At 34.8% G+C, this 17177-nt stretch overlaps 1 protein-coding gene across 1 annotated transcript in view; it reads right to left on the bottom strand.

Moving 5' to 3' along the window:
• ODAD2 (outer dynein arm docking complex subunit 2) overlaps nucleotides 1–17177 on the bottom strand; it is an 88058-nt gene that overhangs the window by 28790 nt on the left and 42091 nt on the right. The window contains exon 16 of the mRNA XM_075022453.1: nucleotides 12202–12316. Coding sequence (XP_074878554.1) covers nucleotides 12202–12316 — 115 coding nt within the window. The remainder of the gene's footprint in view (nucleotides 1–12201; nucleotides 12317–17177) is intronic.

The following is a 17177-nucleotide window of genomic DNA, read 5'->3' as shown; positions in this document are numbered from 1 at the left end:
AGAAAAAAAAAACACAACAAAAAACATTAAGGGTTATTCAATACAAAAGTATTCCTTCTGATTGAGAAAGTCCCTGAGCCACAGATTTCTTGAAGGTGGGAGAGCATTCTGGGGAGGGGAACCACAGCTACAAATTTGCCCTGTTCTACCTGTCCTTAGGCATCCCTTGTGGGCTAGTATAAGAAACAGAATAGTGTCAGTGAACCTTTGGTCTGACACAGCATTGCCTGTTCTCACACTCTTGTGTTTATCAGTCAACTCAAATTATCAAAGACATGTTTACATGTCAATGTGTAAAACAGAGGAAACCAGCAGTTTTGGCACGGTGAGACTGAACTACTGGGTATGGAATTCATTTGGTTGCCTCAAGCAAAGAGGAACTGACAGTATCTGATAAAGTGACATGCAGCATACAGTACTTCATGTACCCTAAAAAGCACACAGGGTATAAATCTAAGTTTTGTTTAAGCACAAATTCTTAACTGTTTAAGTTACATAGTCACCGACCAATGCTGTACACCAAGATTCATTGCACTCAGTTAAACTGAGATGCTTGAAAATAAACGTATCTCTTTCTTTGGTAAGATGTTCCACCATGTAAGATTACATTATTTTAGACAATCTCTTTTCAGTTTCCTCGTGGACAGAAATAATGCCAGAATAGAAACATGTCTACTTCTTTGAATGGATGCCTAGTTATTCAGAGCCTGAAAGACAACACTGCAAAATGCAACAGCATTTTCAGGAACTTCACTGTAAACATAATAATTAACAAAGGGGAGGATGGAACTCCAAGTGCCTGACCTGAGGATATCACGTGTTGCAATGTAATCTGAAGAAATCACCTTTTCTACTTTAATGGGCCCGTCAGTTACTTCAGTTGAGTAGACCTCTATACTAAGCATAGATATTTGTGTTTTATCAGGACTTCTTTATGCAATCTATAATCCAGTCCAACATTTTCTGTTAGATTTTCAACCTTTCAGATGTGGATCTGGAAAGATGACTGGTTCTCTTAAAATTCTTTGTCCAACGAATACAGAAACTAATGAATGACTTAATTATGGCTAACTTAAGGATTTCTGTAGAAACATAAGACTTAAGAAAAGCACATGACTATTGACTATGAAATAGATATAGATCAGAAACCACTGTGGGCAAGAACTTCAGGTATTTTTTGATGGTCATCTTATTTTTACAGAACTATTTACTAAAAGTATGCCATTAGTGCCCAAATCGTACACTTCACAAAAGGTACTGAAAATAGGAATTGAAAATAGGTCAGAGGAGATTCTTGGTGACATCATGGTGGCACATCTGCAGGTGGCATTGGATGGCCTGGTGTCAAACTGTTATTACACTTGAGAGTAAAAGCGACTGGGCAAATGGTTAGCAGTAACTTTGCACAAGAAATTTTAGCTTGTGCACCTCAGTGATAGTAAATGTGCAGAGATGGAAAGAAAGGTCGGCAGGTGGAATTACTTTCACTTGCTTCCTTCAACAGGTGAGAATTTTGAATAAAAATAACGAGACACTCTCCTGAAACCCTTTTGGGCTGAAAGGTCTTACAACTTCATGAAAGTGCAAACATGGATAGTATGAACTTTCCTGGGGCTAGGGAGTGACCCTGAGACCAAGAATGGTTTTGATTATATTTATTTCTTTTGGGGGGCTGATTTATGAACAAAGTAGGGTCCAATTGTATTGTGTTAGCTTTGCTGAAAAAAATCCACCAAATTGCTCATGGACTTGGTAAATAAAAAATTCCAGAAAATGCTGTGCAGTTCATCCTTTTTAGTTCTGGGTCTAAATGCCAAACAGAACTCTTAACTGATGTTTCCCTCTCACAGAAAGCAAAAGCAGCGGGTAGGCCCATCAGGAACAAAACATTGTCCAGAACAGGCAGTGCAATTCTTGAGACTGGAAAGGAGAGGTTAAAGCTATATAGTGTGAGGGTCAAAACCAGAAGCCACAACATGTGGAAAAAGGGTAGTATCCAAGAGCAAACTTCGTGCTGAAGTCCTAAAAAACCCAGAATGAAGAAATAACAGAGGTCTTTACAGAAATTAAAAGAGGATCTAAATGTTTATGCAGAAGGACAAGACAGGTTTGTGACTCAGAAAAGCAGCTGAGAGAAACAGAGAAGGGTGGGCAGTGGTCTGCCACTTCTATTACCATGTGAGCTGCATGTAAAGGGAGGTGGGCTTACAGCGCGTTTCCCATGGACTTGCTAGCATAAACATTTCTCTGTCATTGTTAGTGTATGCATACCACACTGTAAATGTATCTACAGACAATCACATGGATAAAAACAATATTTCTCAGTATCAGTTTTCATGTCTGTCTTGAAATCTTAAAATTTGACCAAAGGTGGTAGATAATGGGTTACAGAGAAAGATTTCTACACAGAAATTTCTTATCTATACGTATTAGAGGGCTAGAAAGCTAAGTGACCAGACACAGAAGAAGGAAAGAAAATGATATATTTTACATTTACTTCAATTCCTTTAAAGTTACTACAGAAGTGTGCATTACCTTGTGTCTAAATATCAGCTCACAAGTGAGAAAGGCTTCTGTTCAACAGGTAAACTCTACAGTAAAGTGTCTAAGATTTGAAAGGGGCCCTGCTATACAGGAAAATGATTCTGCTTTTCTGCATGATTCAGATATCTGTGTATTATTATTCATGTTCTTGAAAGATGTTTCATGAAGAAATAACATAATCTGTATCCCATCCTAATGAACCACTCATACATCTTATATTTTCCTACCTGTAAATTTTTTCTTTCCAGGTGATTACAACCCTACTTGTTAAATTTCTCTTCTGACAAGCTTATACTTTCCACATTTTGTAAAGGAATACGGTCCAATTAAACTGATGGAATAATATATAAACAATCCAGCAGTAAGTAAAAGAAAAGAGTTTCAATAATCGTCTGTGAAACCAGCTAAACACAAGGACAGAACCTTCTACCAGTGATGAAAAGCAGAGGGAAACTGCAGAAACCACATGTCAGGAAAGTTTCCCAAATGTGATTGTGGGTGTAGTCTGGTGGTCTGTGCAAGACAAAGAGAAAAGCAAAGCAGCAAGAAATTTGAAGAACAATGAGCAGAAAGGACTGAAATGAGAGCTTTAAAATCCATTATGTTACGTAAAAGATCTTTTTTTTTTCCCCGAAGAAATTTAAACAATAAATGCAATCGTTTTGGTATCATTTAGCAAAACCACATACTTGCTTTGTACAGTAAATTTCTACTCTTTTTTTTTTTTTCTGAAAGATGTGTATTTATTATATAGAATTGCCCTACTTTAAAGATATTTAAAGAAGAAATTGTATGAAGTTGTGCCTGTGATTGTGGAAGTCTGGATTTAATTCTTTTGAATCTATGTTCTTTGAGTATACTTGTATTAATGATGAGATAGCTGTTCGTACTATAAAGTCTAAAGTAATTTCTGTGATTTTAGTTTCCAAATACTCTCAGGCATTCTCATCTACACTTATTTTTGTAACATAAGAGAAGAAAAATCATATATAACATGTTGTTAGAAGTCTTTCTTCACATTGAAAAAAATACAATCTTTAAATTCTACCTTCTAAATTAATCAACACACAACTTTTTTTGTGTGACTTAACCCAAAGGGTTTGTCATTTCCAGCTATTAGTGTGTGTTAAGCTTTTGTATATACCTGTAGTCCTTAAACCTCACTGCAGATATATAAATGGCATTGTTTCATAGTCTGGGTAGTTTACTATTGGGTAATAACATGATTTTGATATTGAACTTGAAATGGAGAGTGTTCCTTTTCCAGCCCAAGACTACATTTATACTTTAGAAAACTCTAATCTATTAATAGAGCCATTAAACTACATTTACTTTCTTTAATGTTACATATGAGGTTATTCAACAAACTTCAAGTATTTTGAAAAGCTTAGAGAACATCTTAGGCTACAGCTATACAAAAAACAACTTGAAAGAAAAGAAAAATGCATTAAGAGAATTTAGGTAATTTACTTCCCCCCTTATCAATTGTGACAAAACCTTACTTCTTAGTTGTCCTAACAAGGCTACTCAGTTCAAGTTAGGCAGGAAAAAAAAAGGGTATGGTAAGAATAAAGCCTAAGAAACAGTCTTTATAGATAAAAATACTGATAAGCAACAAAAAAGATAATTTTATTGTATACATCTGAGCATATGTGTTAATGATAGGTTGAATGCTTTTGTTTTACCAATAATATTTCCTGAGCTGAACAAAGACATTTAAAGAAGCAATAAAAATGTTAAAAAAAACTGGGGGGGAGGGGAGCAAGAATGTTTCACTGTATTAACAGGAAATATCTTCATTTTAAATCTTCATCATTATTATAACTTTTATGGTAATATTTAACCTGAGGTGACAGATATGAAAAAATATGGATTGTTAAACTACGTTTTAAGTGGCTGAACAAGATGGGAAGAGATAAGAGGATTTCTCATGACTTCACATGACCACATCTTCTAACTAGCTGGCAGCAAAGTTTTTGGCCTCAGAAAGTATGATAAATACTATTTAAAAATTGGATTCAAAGGGAGGAGTTTGCAATCTCAAGTAGTAAAATAAGCCCACCTGGCACAGATGCTGAGGCCAGCAAAGTTACCTGCTGTGCTAATAAAAGCCTCATCCTGCTACTCTTTAATCATATGTTTTCATCTTGTTGAACTGCATGACTTTTTTAACAAAATTCAGTTAACTTTCCCTCTTCACTTATTTCTACATTGGCTTCTGCCAAGAGCAGAAATACTGAGAGATAGACCAGCTTTACACATTTTTTTTAATTAGGAGCAGAAAGCATTACGATATTTGCAGAAAGACAGATTTGGAAAAATCACTTGATCTCTGCAGTATTTATACAAGGAGAACATTTGGGATTTTTGAGTTCTCTTGTCATTCTATTATATGGGTTTTTGTGGTTATTGTCAATAAGTAAAGTTCATCAGCCTTAAGTTGAGACATACAGTTCTTGTAAAAGAACTACTGAATTCTTTTGTAACTGAATTCCTTTCTTATTTCTTCCAAAATGAATACTGGTTTCTTTATTTGAAAGATTTAAAGCTAAACACCGTATTACAAAAACACATTGTGTTTATCTTTAAAAATACTCCACTTGAAAGATAAAAGTTTCTCCACTAAAAACAAGTAGTATTTCACTCTTAGAACATCTTAAAAGCTTAAGGTGTCAAAGCTAATTTGTCAAATTGAATTGCTTTTGCTCCAAAAAAGTGATGGTATAGCTGTGCAAATAAACCTTAGTTATCAAGAGTCATCTTTAAACTACCTTTTCTTTAATGAAGGAAGCTGTCCATTTCCATCCCCTATTGCCAACTGAATAACTTATCATCCTAATGCACAACCCAATTTAAAATTCTAAATAAAGAAATGGAACAGATAAATTTCTGTATTATAGCTATTCAGTGAAAAAGGGAGACACAATTTATGTAATGAAGTTTCTATTAATTTTTCTTATTAAACAGTTCAATGGTAACATTAATCAATTTATATTTAAAGGCTAATTTTATTCCTGTCTGTACAGCTGTGGAGGCTTCCACTGTAGCAGAACAGATGAAGAAACATCTTGTAAGATGAGACTACTTCAGTACATCTCACAACTTTTCTTCTGTGTTGGGAAAATGCAATGTGTTGGGAAAACAACAGCAGACAATCAATGTGGATTCTCCTGTCCTCTTCACCTCACCGAAGCAGCTAAAGCCAGAGCAGCAAAGCAGAGTAGCTTTAATATGGATCCTGGAAGAGCAGAATTCCTTACTCCTGGCTCTTCAGGGATTTGATCATCGCACAGTTAAAGACTTGGCAAGTATATTGCTGTTGATAGTTTCAAGAAACAAAAGCAAAGTCCATTAGCTAAGCGTACAGCCCAAGAAAGCATGCCATGCATGTTCTCTAAAAGATGGTGGGGGAAAAAAAAAGTCTACAGTCACTCATGCAACTTCTAGTAGTCCTTTTGTATATTGTTTTCCTTACTTTTCAGTCTGGCAGACTACACGTACTCTTCCTCTTCCTCCTCACAACTATCACTGAAGTTCAGTCCTGGGTAAATGCCAAAATCCTAATTTTTTTTCACAGAAGCAGTGAAACTACTAATATCAAAGTCCTTTGAGGCCACAATAGAGAAAATGTCATGATTTGCTTTAGATTATTTTGAAAAGCATTTTAATAATGGAAGTATGAAAAAAAGATAACATTGAATAACTGGAAAAACTAAACATTGTTTCCATTGGGTTTGGATTGAATTGAATCCAAATAAGTGCCTAAGCAAACTTCTTATAATTATTAATATGTTTATGAGATAGTCATCACTAATATGTAGTTTAATATTGTAGAGATGCAAGACAGCAATATTGGAATGTTCTGAGGACAGTCTAGGTAAACAACCAATGCAGTGACAACACAAACTAATAAACTGTTATAACAATTATTGTTTGTCTGTGCAGCTCTGGCATAGTTCCATAAATTAGAGTGGTATATGAGAAGGCAATCATATCATATTGTACCACTTACCATTACAGACCACTGAGAATCAGAACAACAGGCATGAAGTATAAAATATGTTATAGTTCAATCAAAAGCTTCTGCACTAGATAAAATGATTGCTTGAAATTTTCTGGTTCATATTATGCAGTAAATGAGACACAATGATCTCCATGCCCTTTTCTTGCCTTAAAATCTATGGAAGTCCCACAGGGCAAGTGAGAGGGTAAAGACAGGAAAAAAGTGAGATGGACAAGAAGGAAAAACTAAGAGATGAAGAAGAAAAAACTTGAGGTGTTTAAACTCCTCATAGATTTTTAAAATCCAATTAGCAAGTCTAATTTAAAAGTACAGAAGCTACATGACAAGCTGTTGACTAGCATGTGTAGCTATTATAAACCAAGTTACAAGGAAACCTGGTCAAATATTTTCCAGTGGAACAGTATTCCATCAGAAAATGCTAATGGAATGGAACCAAAACCTTCCATAAGAATACAATGACTTCTTGAAAAGTTTTGACAGAAACCAGGCAGAAAGGCAGGCTAAATTACCAACGTGCCTCTTCATCTTTTCTCTTGTCAGCCAGATGGCTGGTGAGTAGCCTGCCAGGCTGCTTGGCTTCTGGTTTTCACAGAATCCCTGACTTCTTGCCTGATGGACTGCCAAACAGCTGGAAAGCCAGGTCTCCAGGAGCTCCTAAGCTTTTTGGCTTCTTATGGTCTCCAAGCTCTCAGGCAGCTGTTTTGCATGGAACTTAGGACCTGAGGCTCCCCAAAGAGGGAGATATGCGTTAGGCTCTTAGTTTCCCTTTGCTTCCCAGCTTTCAGGTTACGTCTATTACAGGAACTGGTCTCCTATATTTGCAGACGTTAAGGACCTCAGGGCAAATTATGTCAGTTCATTCAGGATCTGGAGGGTAGTGTAACATGTCTAGAGGAGGCCCAAACAACTCCTGATAGTAGGTTCACTAAACTTCTAGGCAACCTGTGTCAAAATCATTGGACAGGCTAGTGCTGCATATACCCTGTCAAGCATGGCAGCCAGCTATGGATTCACCAAGTCAGTTCTGGCTTCCTGGGCTTCCTAAATCTCCAAGGACCCTGCTGTTCTGGAAGGCCTGAGGGGCAAGCCAAAAATTCCTTTTTGTCTCTCTTTTAGTATTCTTTTGAAGTTTACTTCGTAACAAACTCTTAAAAATTTGGAAAGTCTACATCCAGATATCAGGGATTAAAAGCTGCATAAAAATGAGATGAAATCTAGAGAAGTAGATATGACTGACTGATGTTAAAAATGATAGTGTCTAGAGAAAACAAATAGGAAAATGGAAAGAGAGCAGTAAAAGCACTAAGTCTGAACTGCCAAGGTTTCTGTATAGAATTGCAAGAAGCATAGCAAGGAAAACAAAGAAACTGGAAAATGCTGTACATACTCAAGTAGGGAATTTTGACATTATAGGCTTAACAAAAGAATGGTACATAAACAAAAATGTATTGGTACTACTTAAGTAAAATTTTAAAATATAAAACAAATGAACAACAGTGTGCATTATGGGGCATGACTGATCTTTACACACTACAGCTTAAAATTAGGAAAACAGGTAAACAAACCATCTTAATTCATTTAAAACAGCAAATAATTTTACTATTTGTTAAATATCAGAAGAATTTCCAAGTTCAACTACATTTCTTTGTTACTTTTAGTAAAGAAATGTTCTCTGTGGTTTTATACATATGGTTACATTAAAATTTCCATAACAAGCAAAATCTATGTAAGAATCCTAAACAGCATGGGTCATCAGCAGCATATTTTCCACCCACAGGTTAACTCCAGACTGCTGGCTCCAGTAGAAGTCACTTCCTCAGTATATAATACTTTTGCAAGAGTGAAGGCTACTTGACCTTCACACATACTGATCTCATGACCCTTCCCTTCCCTCTTAAACCTGGTTTAGTTTTGATTTGGGTTTTTTTGTGTCAGCATGGAGATTCTCTTTTCCTGTATGTAGGAAATACACAGACAACTTTAGATGGCTGATCATCCTTCATCACACCCATGAAATTCCACTGCAGAGCTGAAAGGGAGGCAATAACTTGGTGGGGGTGGAAATCATGCTTTATCAAAGTGTGAGATGTCATTTTACAAGTACATTATAAGAAAACAGAATAACTTTCTCCCTCTCTTGTCTCAACCCCACAGTCTCAGACTGTCTACTTAAATTACTTTGACAGACTTTATATGTAGCTGGCTTCCTGAAGTTCTTTAAGAAAGCCTTTACAGTTGTAAAGGCTAAAACTGAAACTTTGAAAGTTGAAAGCTGATACGCAAGCACAGACAAAGGACAGAGCAAAAGATGATGACTGACATTACCATTCCTTCTCTTGTTTGCACCTAAAACTCTACTAAATATGAGGATGAAAAATAACCTCTACAACTTTTTCTTTTCTTTTCTTCTTTTTATTTATTTCAAGACATTCTGTTTAAAGGTTACTCTGTGACGAAATAGGTATTTTCATACAAACTCAAGCTGGCAGTGTTCCTCTTATGGCACAAGGCCTTTGGATGAATTTTATAATAGCCCAAATAACATCTTTGTAGAGTTTCTCTAAATTTTTCTGTTTGGGCCAATGTATGTTGGGAGAACATTATAAATACCATTTTTCAAAGAAGCATCATAACCAAATATTGCTGTTCCAACATCAACAGAGTTGAGTAGACTTTTCTTAGCCATTTTTCATAATCATTTGTGTTTCTTGGACAGTGAAATTACACTTTGCCATTACCAATGTGACTGCAGTAGTAACTTTCCTTCTGGAAGTAAGGAACTAACTAATAAGAATCTGCTTCTATTAAGATAATTCCTTTGAATAAATGACATTCTTGTCTCTAAGTCTTGTATTTTAAAGAAATGTATGAACTAATTTATGCAAAATCATGAGATATTTGTCTAAGACTCACAAGTAGCACTCACAGCTTCTGTGCAAATTTTCTCAGGAGAGTTCTACCACCCAAATCATATCACTGCCAGCCTACCTGTAAGATCTTCACTCTACAAGAAATTCTTAAGGCTAAAAATATTTAGAACTAATGCCAGAATACCAAAGTGATGACTGATACCAAACCAGTATTACATCTGTCAGAGCTGTAATAGTTTATGTACTACAGTGTACAATTTATATCCTCTATTTTAAAAGCCTTAGATCTGTCCTGGATCAAGTATCACCGACCTATATCATATTGCTGTAACAGACAATATCACTTCGCTATATCATACTGATACAATTCGATTCTATGGGAAGTACTCTGAACCAGGTACCATAATGCAACTGTCAAGATATATCATCTAGGGTTACAAGAACTTGGATTCTGCTCCCTTTGCAATTAACTTCCCATCTAATAGCAGGCAAACTAGTTAGACCCAAAAGCTCAAAACTGGGTAGCACCTAAACATCTCAAGAAAACAAGGCTTGGCCTTTTGTGACTCTTATTCCCCTAATGGTAAAACAGGAATGGTAGACTTTTGAATCTTAAACAGATTATGGTGAGAGTAAGTGCATGAGAGATAATCATGTACTCACATACTATGATAATAACAGCCCTATCAGTATGATAGATTAGCTTCTAAGATTTTATACATATCATAGAAAATAGCCTTTAAGTTGGATGCACACAAAATGTCTGTGCAGAAAAAATGGATGCTGCGCTACATTGTTATAAAGATCTGTTTCTGATACTATTAACAAGTTCTATTTCATCTATGAACCTCCACACTATGAAAGAGAACCACTACAGCTTCCACAAAAGAACACAAAAAGAAAACAAATCCAGATTCTAAGATCACAGCTATTTGAAACATGGTTTGCAGTCCCAAGCACAGCTTTGGAAAAGCCTGAATGCACATAATCCTTTTAAAGTTATATACTTACTACTGCTTTTGAATCAAGCATGCATAAACGAAACTGTGCTTCTTGGAAGATCATGTAAATTGTTGAATATTATTAACTTTGAATAAAATAATCAGTATTTTGTTTAGGTAGAAATAGTTACTGCACTTCCACAGCGTGGCTATAATTGCTGCTTTATACATATTTCTTTCCATTCAGTGTCAGAGGAAAGGGTATTATTGGTAGGTTTGTTTCAGTGTGCCGCTCTGCCTCAGTCTCACACAAAGAACTCTTTGTGGGGTCACAGATTAGCATTTGGGCAGGCAGCCAAGAGAGATGAAAGGAGGATAGCTACACTAAGGATGTACATAGCTTACACTCATCAAATATCCTGGGGAAAAAAACAAGAAAAAAATCCATGTAGTCTGTAATTTCAGTAGCTGTCCTCTATCCCCTTAGTTTCTGAAAAAGTGCTTTTAGTGGAAGGTCTAGCAATGTACAGTTCTGCTCTGGCACTACAGGTCGCAGAGTCTTACACATAATAAGTACTACCTCAGTACTGAGATAAAGTAATATTTTAACTTTCAGTTATAGCAATATTGTTCAAGAGAGACACAGGTATAGTCATATCTTGACAGAGGAGACATGTATATACCCCACCATTAGGTAACAAAAAATTTCATTATACTAGAGTATAGATTAAAAAAAAAAAGACAGACAATTCAGAATAACCAGCATGTCTGAAAAACAGCAAGCAAGCTGCGATTGTAGAAATCATTGTGAAGAAATAGAAAATGCTTAAGTTATAAAAATCAAGAACAAATGTTCTCACAACACTTTCATCCATGTATCTGTATCTACATTCATCCATCTATATAAATTAATAGCAAACATACAGTGCTCAATCTCAAATAGGAAACACTGCCTGCTCAAGATATCTAGCACTTTGAAGGAATTTCCATTCTTTACATAGTCAGGATCTCAAATGATATGTAGAAGGATATATTTTCGTGGTATAGTAGAGAGAAGATGCAAAAGCTGCATTACATATGGAGGTAGTAGAAATGCAAGATATTGCTGTACAAGATTACAAGGATTAAGGAGAAAAGTCTACTTAGTATTCTAGGAAACTTCTAATGGGAAACAAAACCTTCCCCATTTATTTTACCACAGGTCAGTGGTAAAAATTCACTGAAGATGACTTACAGCTTATACTCACCATTTTATCTCTATTTGGAAACTTATATGAAACAAATGAATAGCTCGGTCTTCTGTGCACAACTGACCTGCACAACAACCGCTATTCACAACTGGCACTTTTTGTTGGCAGTCTGAGCAGAAAATCTAAGGATTACCTTGGCACTGAGTCTGAAATATGCTCTGAAACCAAATGATGGTCTCTTGAGAACATGGCTGAAGTACCTCATAGTGGAGAACAACTACAACTACCTGTGCTATTCATAGCTTGTGAGTAGAAGCTTTCTGTTTTCAGCATTGTCAGATTTTCAGCATGCTTTATTTCGGAACAGTAAGTTTAGGTCCTGATAAGTTATTAAAATCTATTTTCCAAATAGAGTAAGCACTGTAAAGGCAAAACAGAATGCTATAATGAGTGCTAGATGGAGGACTATTCACTTTTGAAAAGTGAATACATCAATTTTTTTAAGCAGTTAACAGAGTGAAATATAGAGAGTGTAAGTAGCAAACAGCATAGTATTGCTGGAAATCATCCAAATATAAAAATTATATGTGAGTATACATATAACAAAACTATTACTTTAAATCCTCTCTTACCTTAGCATTTTCAATGCAAGGACAAATAGCCCAAGCTGCACTTGCTTGAACATCTGGATTAGGATTTTTCAACAATGACCATAACAAACGAACTCCATCTAGACGGTCAATTATCCTATTGCAGAAACAGACCAAAAAAAGAGATAATTAATTATGGATTAGGCAATGTTAAATTTTATCAGGTTTTTTGGAACACTGCTTTAAGAAATATTGGTATAATTTTCTTTAACATACTGTTTTGCTTTATGTAACTGCTTGTGTTTTATTGTCAGCTAATTGCCATCAACATATTCAGTAAACATTGCTTACTATAGCAGATGGGTATGAACAAATCATGTAAAGACAGAATATGTTTTCTAACTAAATCTCATTAATATTGTTTATTTTTTTCTCAGCACTGTCATTCAAAATGCTTATAGAAGATAAAGTAAACTACACTATAACCAGAACTCATATAAACGTGAAAACAAGCATGTGACTTTTTAACGATCTGCATGCAAAGTGAAATCTGAATTCAAGCATAGTGGCTTCTTTCATATAGCAACAAATACTTTCCAAAACAAATATTTATGCCCCAAACTATGTACTTAACTTTTTATTCAGTCTATGCTTAATGTATTTACCTTACTCTGTGACATATTTTAAAATACTATGTTTCTAATCTAGCATTAGAAATTAAAATGGTCACACCACAGAGCATCCTTTGTTGGGTACGAATAACGTGTAACTTGTTTCCCATGTGTTCCTTACTGACAAGACTAACACTGAACACTATGCTATAATTACTTAAACACACTGTAATCAAAGTATCTTCATGACTAGCTGAAAAATGAATTATCATCAGAATCATCTCGACACCATCTGTGTTATGTTTACATATCAATCAGGCTTGGGGATCATAATTTCAAATTAGGGCCCAGTGAATACCTTAAACGGAAAGGAAGGTCAAACAAAACTTAATAGCCTTTACAAATATGCCTTTTTTCAAAAAGATATGTTAAACCCAAAGCAGATGAGCTGAAGATAAAGAAAAGCAAGTACACCTTCATTATCTAACCTCAAAAGTAATTCAATTGTATAAATCAGTCTATATCCTTAATTGTAAATACGAGAGAAATTTAAATACAGATTGTGCTTAAAAACATCAGATAAAACATCTCATTTGTGTTCACTATATACAGGTTTGACAGGAAATTTTTCAACTAATTATAAAATCAGCTTTGTATGTAATCCTATCATCATTTCAAGCAGAAAAAAAATTAAGGACAGGAACTCTGTATAAAATAACCAAGGATTTTATTCATAATGCTTTTATGCAAACTGGTTAAACAACTATGTTTTTCAAAATAATAGTTTTTGCACAAAGCTATGGTTAAGCTGAGACACTATAAGTTTTTTATGTTCTGCTAATTTTAATACAGCTTGTTTTACATACTCAGCTCCAAATCAACTGCAAGAAAATCACTATTCAAAGGACAAATTCAAAAGTCTTAACACAACAAAATAAAACAGCATTATCATGGACTACACAATTACATATATATGTTCATATAGTAAGAATGACTTAAGTAAAAGCTTCAAAACAAGCTTTTAAATCCCTCCAAAGCCCAAACACTTTTAAGCAATTTTAATATTACTTTCCTGTCACTTCAGAAAGCACAAGGAATTTTTTCCTATATTGGAATTAATTAAAAAAGAACCCATGAATCTTTCTTCTAGTCAAGCAGAGTACTGACCATTTACCAACATGAGGTACTTCCTCCCAAGAGGGGCTAAATATAAATGACCCAGCTCCAACCAGTATATAAAAATCGAGAGATAGAAGCCAAACATTGAGCTCAGATTTTTTCCACCACACTTAAAAAAAACAATCTCTAGGCTGATTTATCTTTCCTTTCTATTTTTTTGAAAGCTTCCTTTTCAATTTAAAGTTTACTTTCATTTTCTTTTCAGTTTTCTTGTCTTCTCTTCAGCTTTTCAAGGTAAACTAGCCTTACTCTATGGTTCATTTGCTAAAGAAGAGTTTTGCCTTTTGCTTGAAGACCAGAAAGACCAACAGAACAGCTCAGAATATCTGAAAGCGTAGTCCTCCATCCATTCAACATCTATAAAATCGAACTAAAACCCAGTATGGACTAAACAAACAAATCTCAAAATGACATTGTTCGTCACTGATTACTGCTTTCTCTCAGTTACACTAGATTAACTCAAATGAAAAGAACTCTACATACAAGAGCGATGCTCTTAAATTCTCATACTGGAAGAATTATTGTTGTGTAATCACCATACAAGCACAAGTCCTTTTATTTTCATCTTGCTGAGAACATATATTTGCCAATTAAGAAAGCATTGCTAAATAGTTCAATTTTTTTATCTTTCTATGGTTTCTCTGCACAAAGTAGCAGATGAAGAAACTGGGTGTTAAACGAGCATATCTGCTATAAAAGCAAAGGGAACACTAAAATAAATGGCCCTGAAAAATGTTTCCTCTATAAAAGTGCTTAGACATTAGTTTCCTTTCTGTGTGAAAATTCTTTTTTAAAGTCAACAAAAATACACATTTAGGTTTCTTTACAAATAAACAGAGAGAGATGAGAAAATAACCTGTAATCTTGAAAATTTCAGCTCTGATGGCTTAATGCTAAACAATATTCTGATTTGCTTTTGTATCTAATTTTCTTCCCCAAATTTATTATAACATTATTAGCAGGATGCTGTAATAAAGCTACTTACCACAATAAATACAAGCAAACATACCTTAAAATTTACTTTGGTTGGCATTCAATTCTGTATTCATCCATAGCTAGTACATTAGTCACTCTGTGGTTACGGTCACTTAAATGATATATTTTATAATAATTTGTTGACATTATGATGATAAAATTAAACTACAGTTAAATCTGAATTAAGCAACAATTCACAGGACTGTTAAAGGACAGGTCTTTTACTAAGAACATTTTCTTTGAAAGCTGAAAGGAATCTCATAAAAGCTGAAATAATATGATACTTAGTTGATATAAAAAATCTTAATATTTACTATTTTGAAGTTCTAATATTTAACTGCTTTATAGAATAGCTGATCTGCATGTATGTAATGTATCTAATGTACAGAACACTATTAACAGTCAAAATCTTAACAGGCATGAAAGTCACCCAAAGTAGAAATCTAAACTTTATTATAGGTAATTGCTGTCTGCTGCTTCTCTATAAGTACATAACAATATATATATATATGCAGAGTTCAGAAGCAAGATCCCAGATTCTCAACTATTGTGGCTCTATACCTTAACACAGCAGAGGCATCTCACAATAGACCTGTACCAACATGGCCAGTGGCCACCTCTTCTGATTCAAAGCTCTGTGCCTTGTTGTAGACTGTTCTTATTTGATCACTGATACAATTTAGAACAAGGTGTAGATTATTCTGCTCCTCAAAATAACCAGGAGTAGTTGTATTGGCAGTTAGAAATAGCTGGAGTGAAGAGGCACTCCTATCACGCACTCCTGTGCTGGCCAGATATGATTAAAGCAGAGGTGAAGGGGTATGCAGCTGACATCACTCCTAGAAAAAGACAACTGCAAGGTGTATGAGCAAATCATCTTCCTGGTTTCCACTCGTAACAGCTGATGTATGGTGTATATAGAATATGTCTTATGGGCAAATAATTTTAATGCAGTTAAACCCACCCAGAGATTGCTGGAATGTCTAGGTTACAGTGAATTGTTATTTGCTATTTGACCAGTGCAGATAATTTAACAAGATAATTTTTTTTAATGACTTCTGTTGTCTGTGTAAAGCCAACAGTTGTTTAATAAAGACCTTTCACATTATTTCATTTAAGAACCTTGATATCAGGACATCACTGAATATCATGATATGTCTGTGCAAGGTGTGGGTCACAATTCTAGACATTTACTTTGCTTTTTTTAATACATATCTGAAACTAGCAAAGCTGTTAATCTGAAATAGTACTTCTTTTTCAAATTCAAATTCAAACTTAATATTGAACGTTTCCAGTAGAAACTTCAACATGAATTGCTTAAACACACATACACACATAGCCTAGACATCTGTTTGTTATATCTATCATCTTTCTCTGTTACAGTGTTATTTGCCAGAACTTTTGAGGACTCTAGTTTAATTGCCTGCCAATTTAGACCACAAATACAAATGTAAATAAACAAAGTTATACTGACTCTGTATTGTGCTCACTGGTAAGATTACAGGGTTTAATTCTGGCAGAATGTAATCTCGTCTTTCTTGAAACCACAATGTAGCATGTTTCTTAAAACTTTCACTAGTTGCTGTGGACTGCTTTGATAAATAGTATTATATACCAATGACTCAAACTGCATCTGTTTGGCTAAAATAATTGTACATTTTAGTTTATAAGATTCTAAACCCTCGGTTTTGAATGCTAGAGATGAAGTCTATGGGTTTTCAAATGAAAAGGGCAAATGAAAATCTAGTGGCAGTTAAAGAATAAGCACTAGTCCTCTGTTTTTAATAAGAGAAAAAAGAATAACTTGTAAAAAGTTCCTCAGAAACACAAATATACATAAAAGATGTACAGCAGCATCTCTGTCACTGGCTGTGCAGCAGACTGAGTATGGAGAACAACTTCATGCTGTCCACATAATAGTAAGGAAGTTCAGTCAAATAGTTATGCTTTTTTTTAAGATAAGCCGACTTATTTTTTGCTGTGAGAGAAGCTGGCTGCTGTTCTTTATTTTACATAGCTCAACAGAGTCAATAAGAATCACTTGATTGCTTGAAGTTGCCTTAAAGTAAAGGCTTGGTGCAGAAAAGTAACACTATTGTATCTTCCACTCAGTAGTTGTAGAAGTTAAAGTGTCAACTAAGAAACATGGTGGAGATAAAATATATAAAAGACATATAGAAGCTGTAGATTTACCTATGCCGATCTACTAGTCTCTCTTTGTCAGTGCAGGCTTCCTCCATGGAACATGCGATA

This window comes from Buteo buteo, chromosome 2, assembly GCF_964188355.1.
Source record: "Buteo buteo chromosome 2, bButBut1.hap1.1, whole genome shotgun sequence".
NCBI classification, from domain to species: Eukaryota; Metazoa; Chordata; class Aves; order Accipitriformes; family Accipitridae; genus Buteo; species Buteo buteo.
This window is presented reverse-complemented; position numbering and strand designations above follow the sequence as displayed.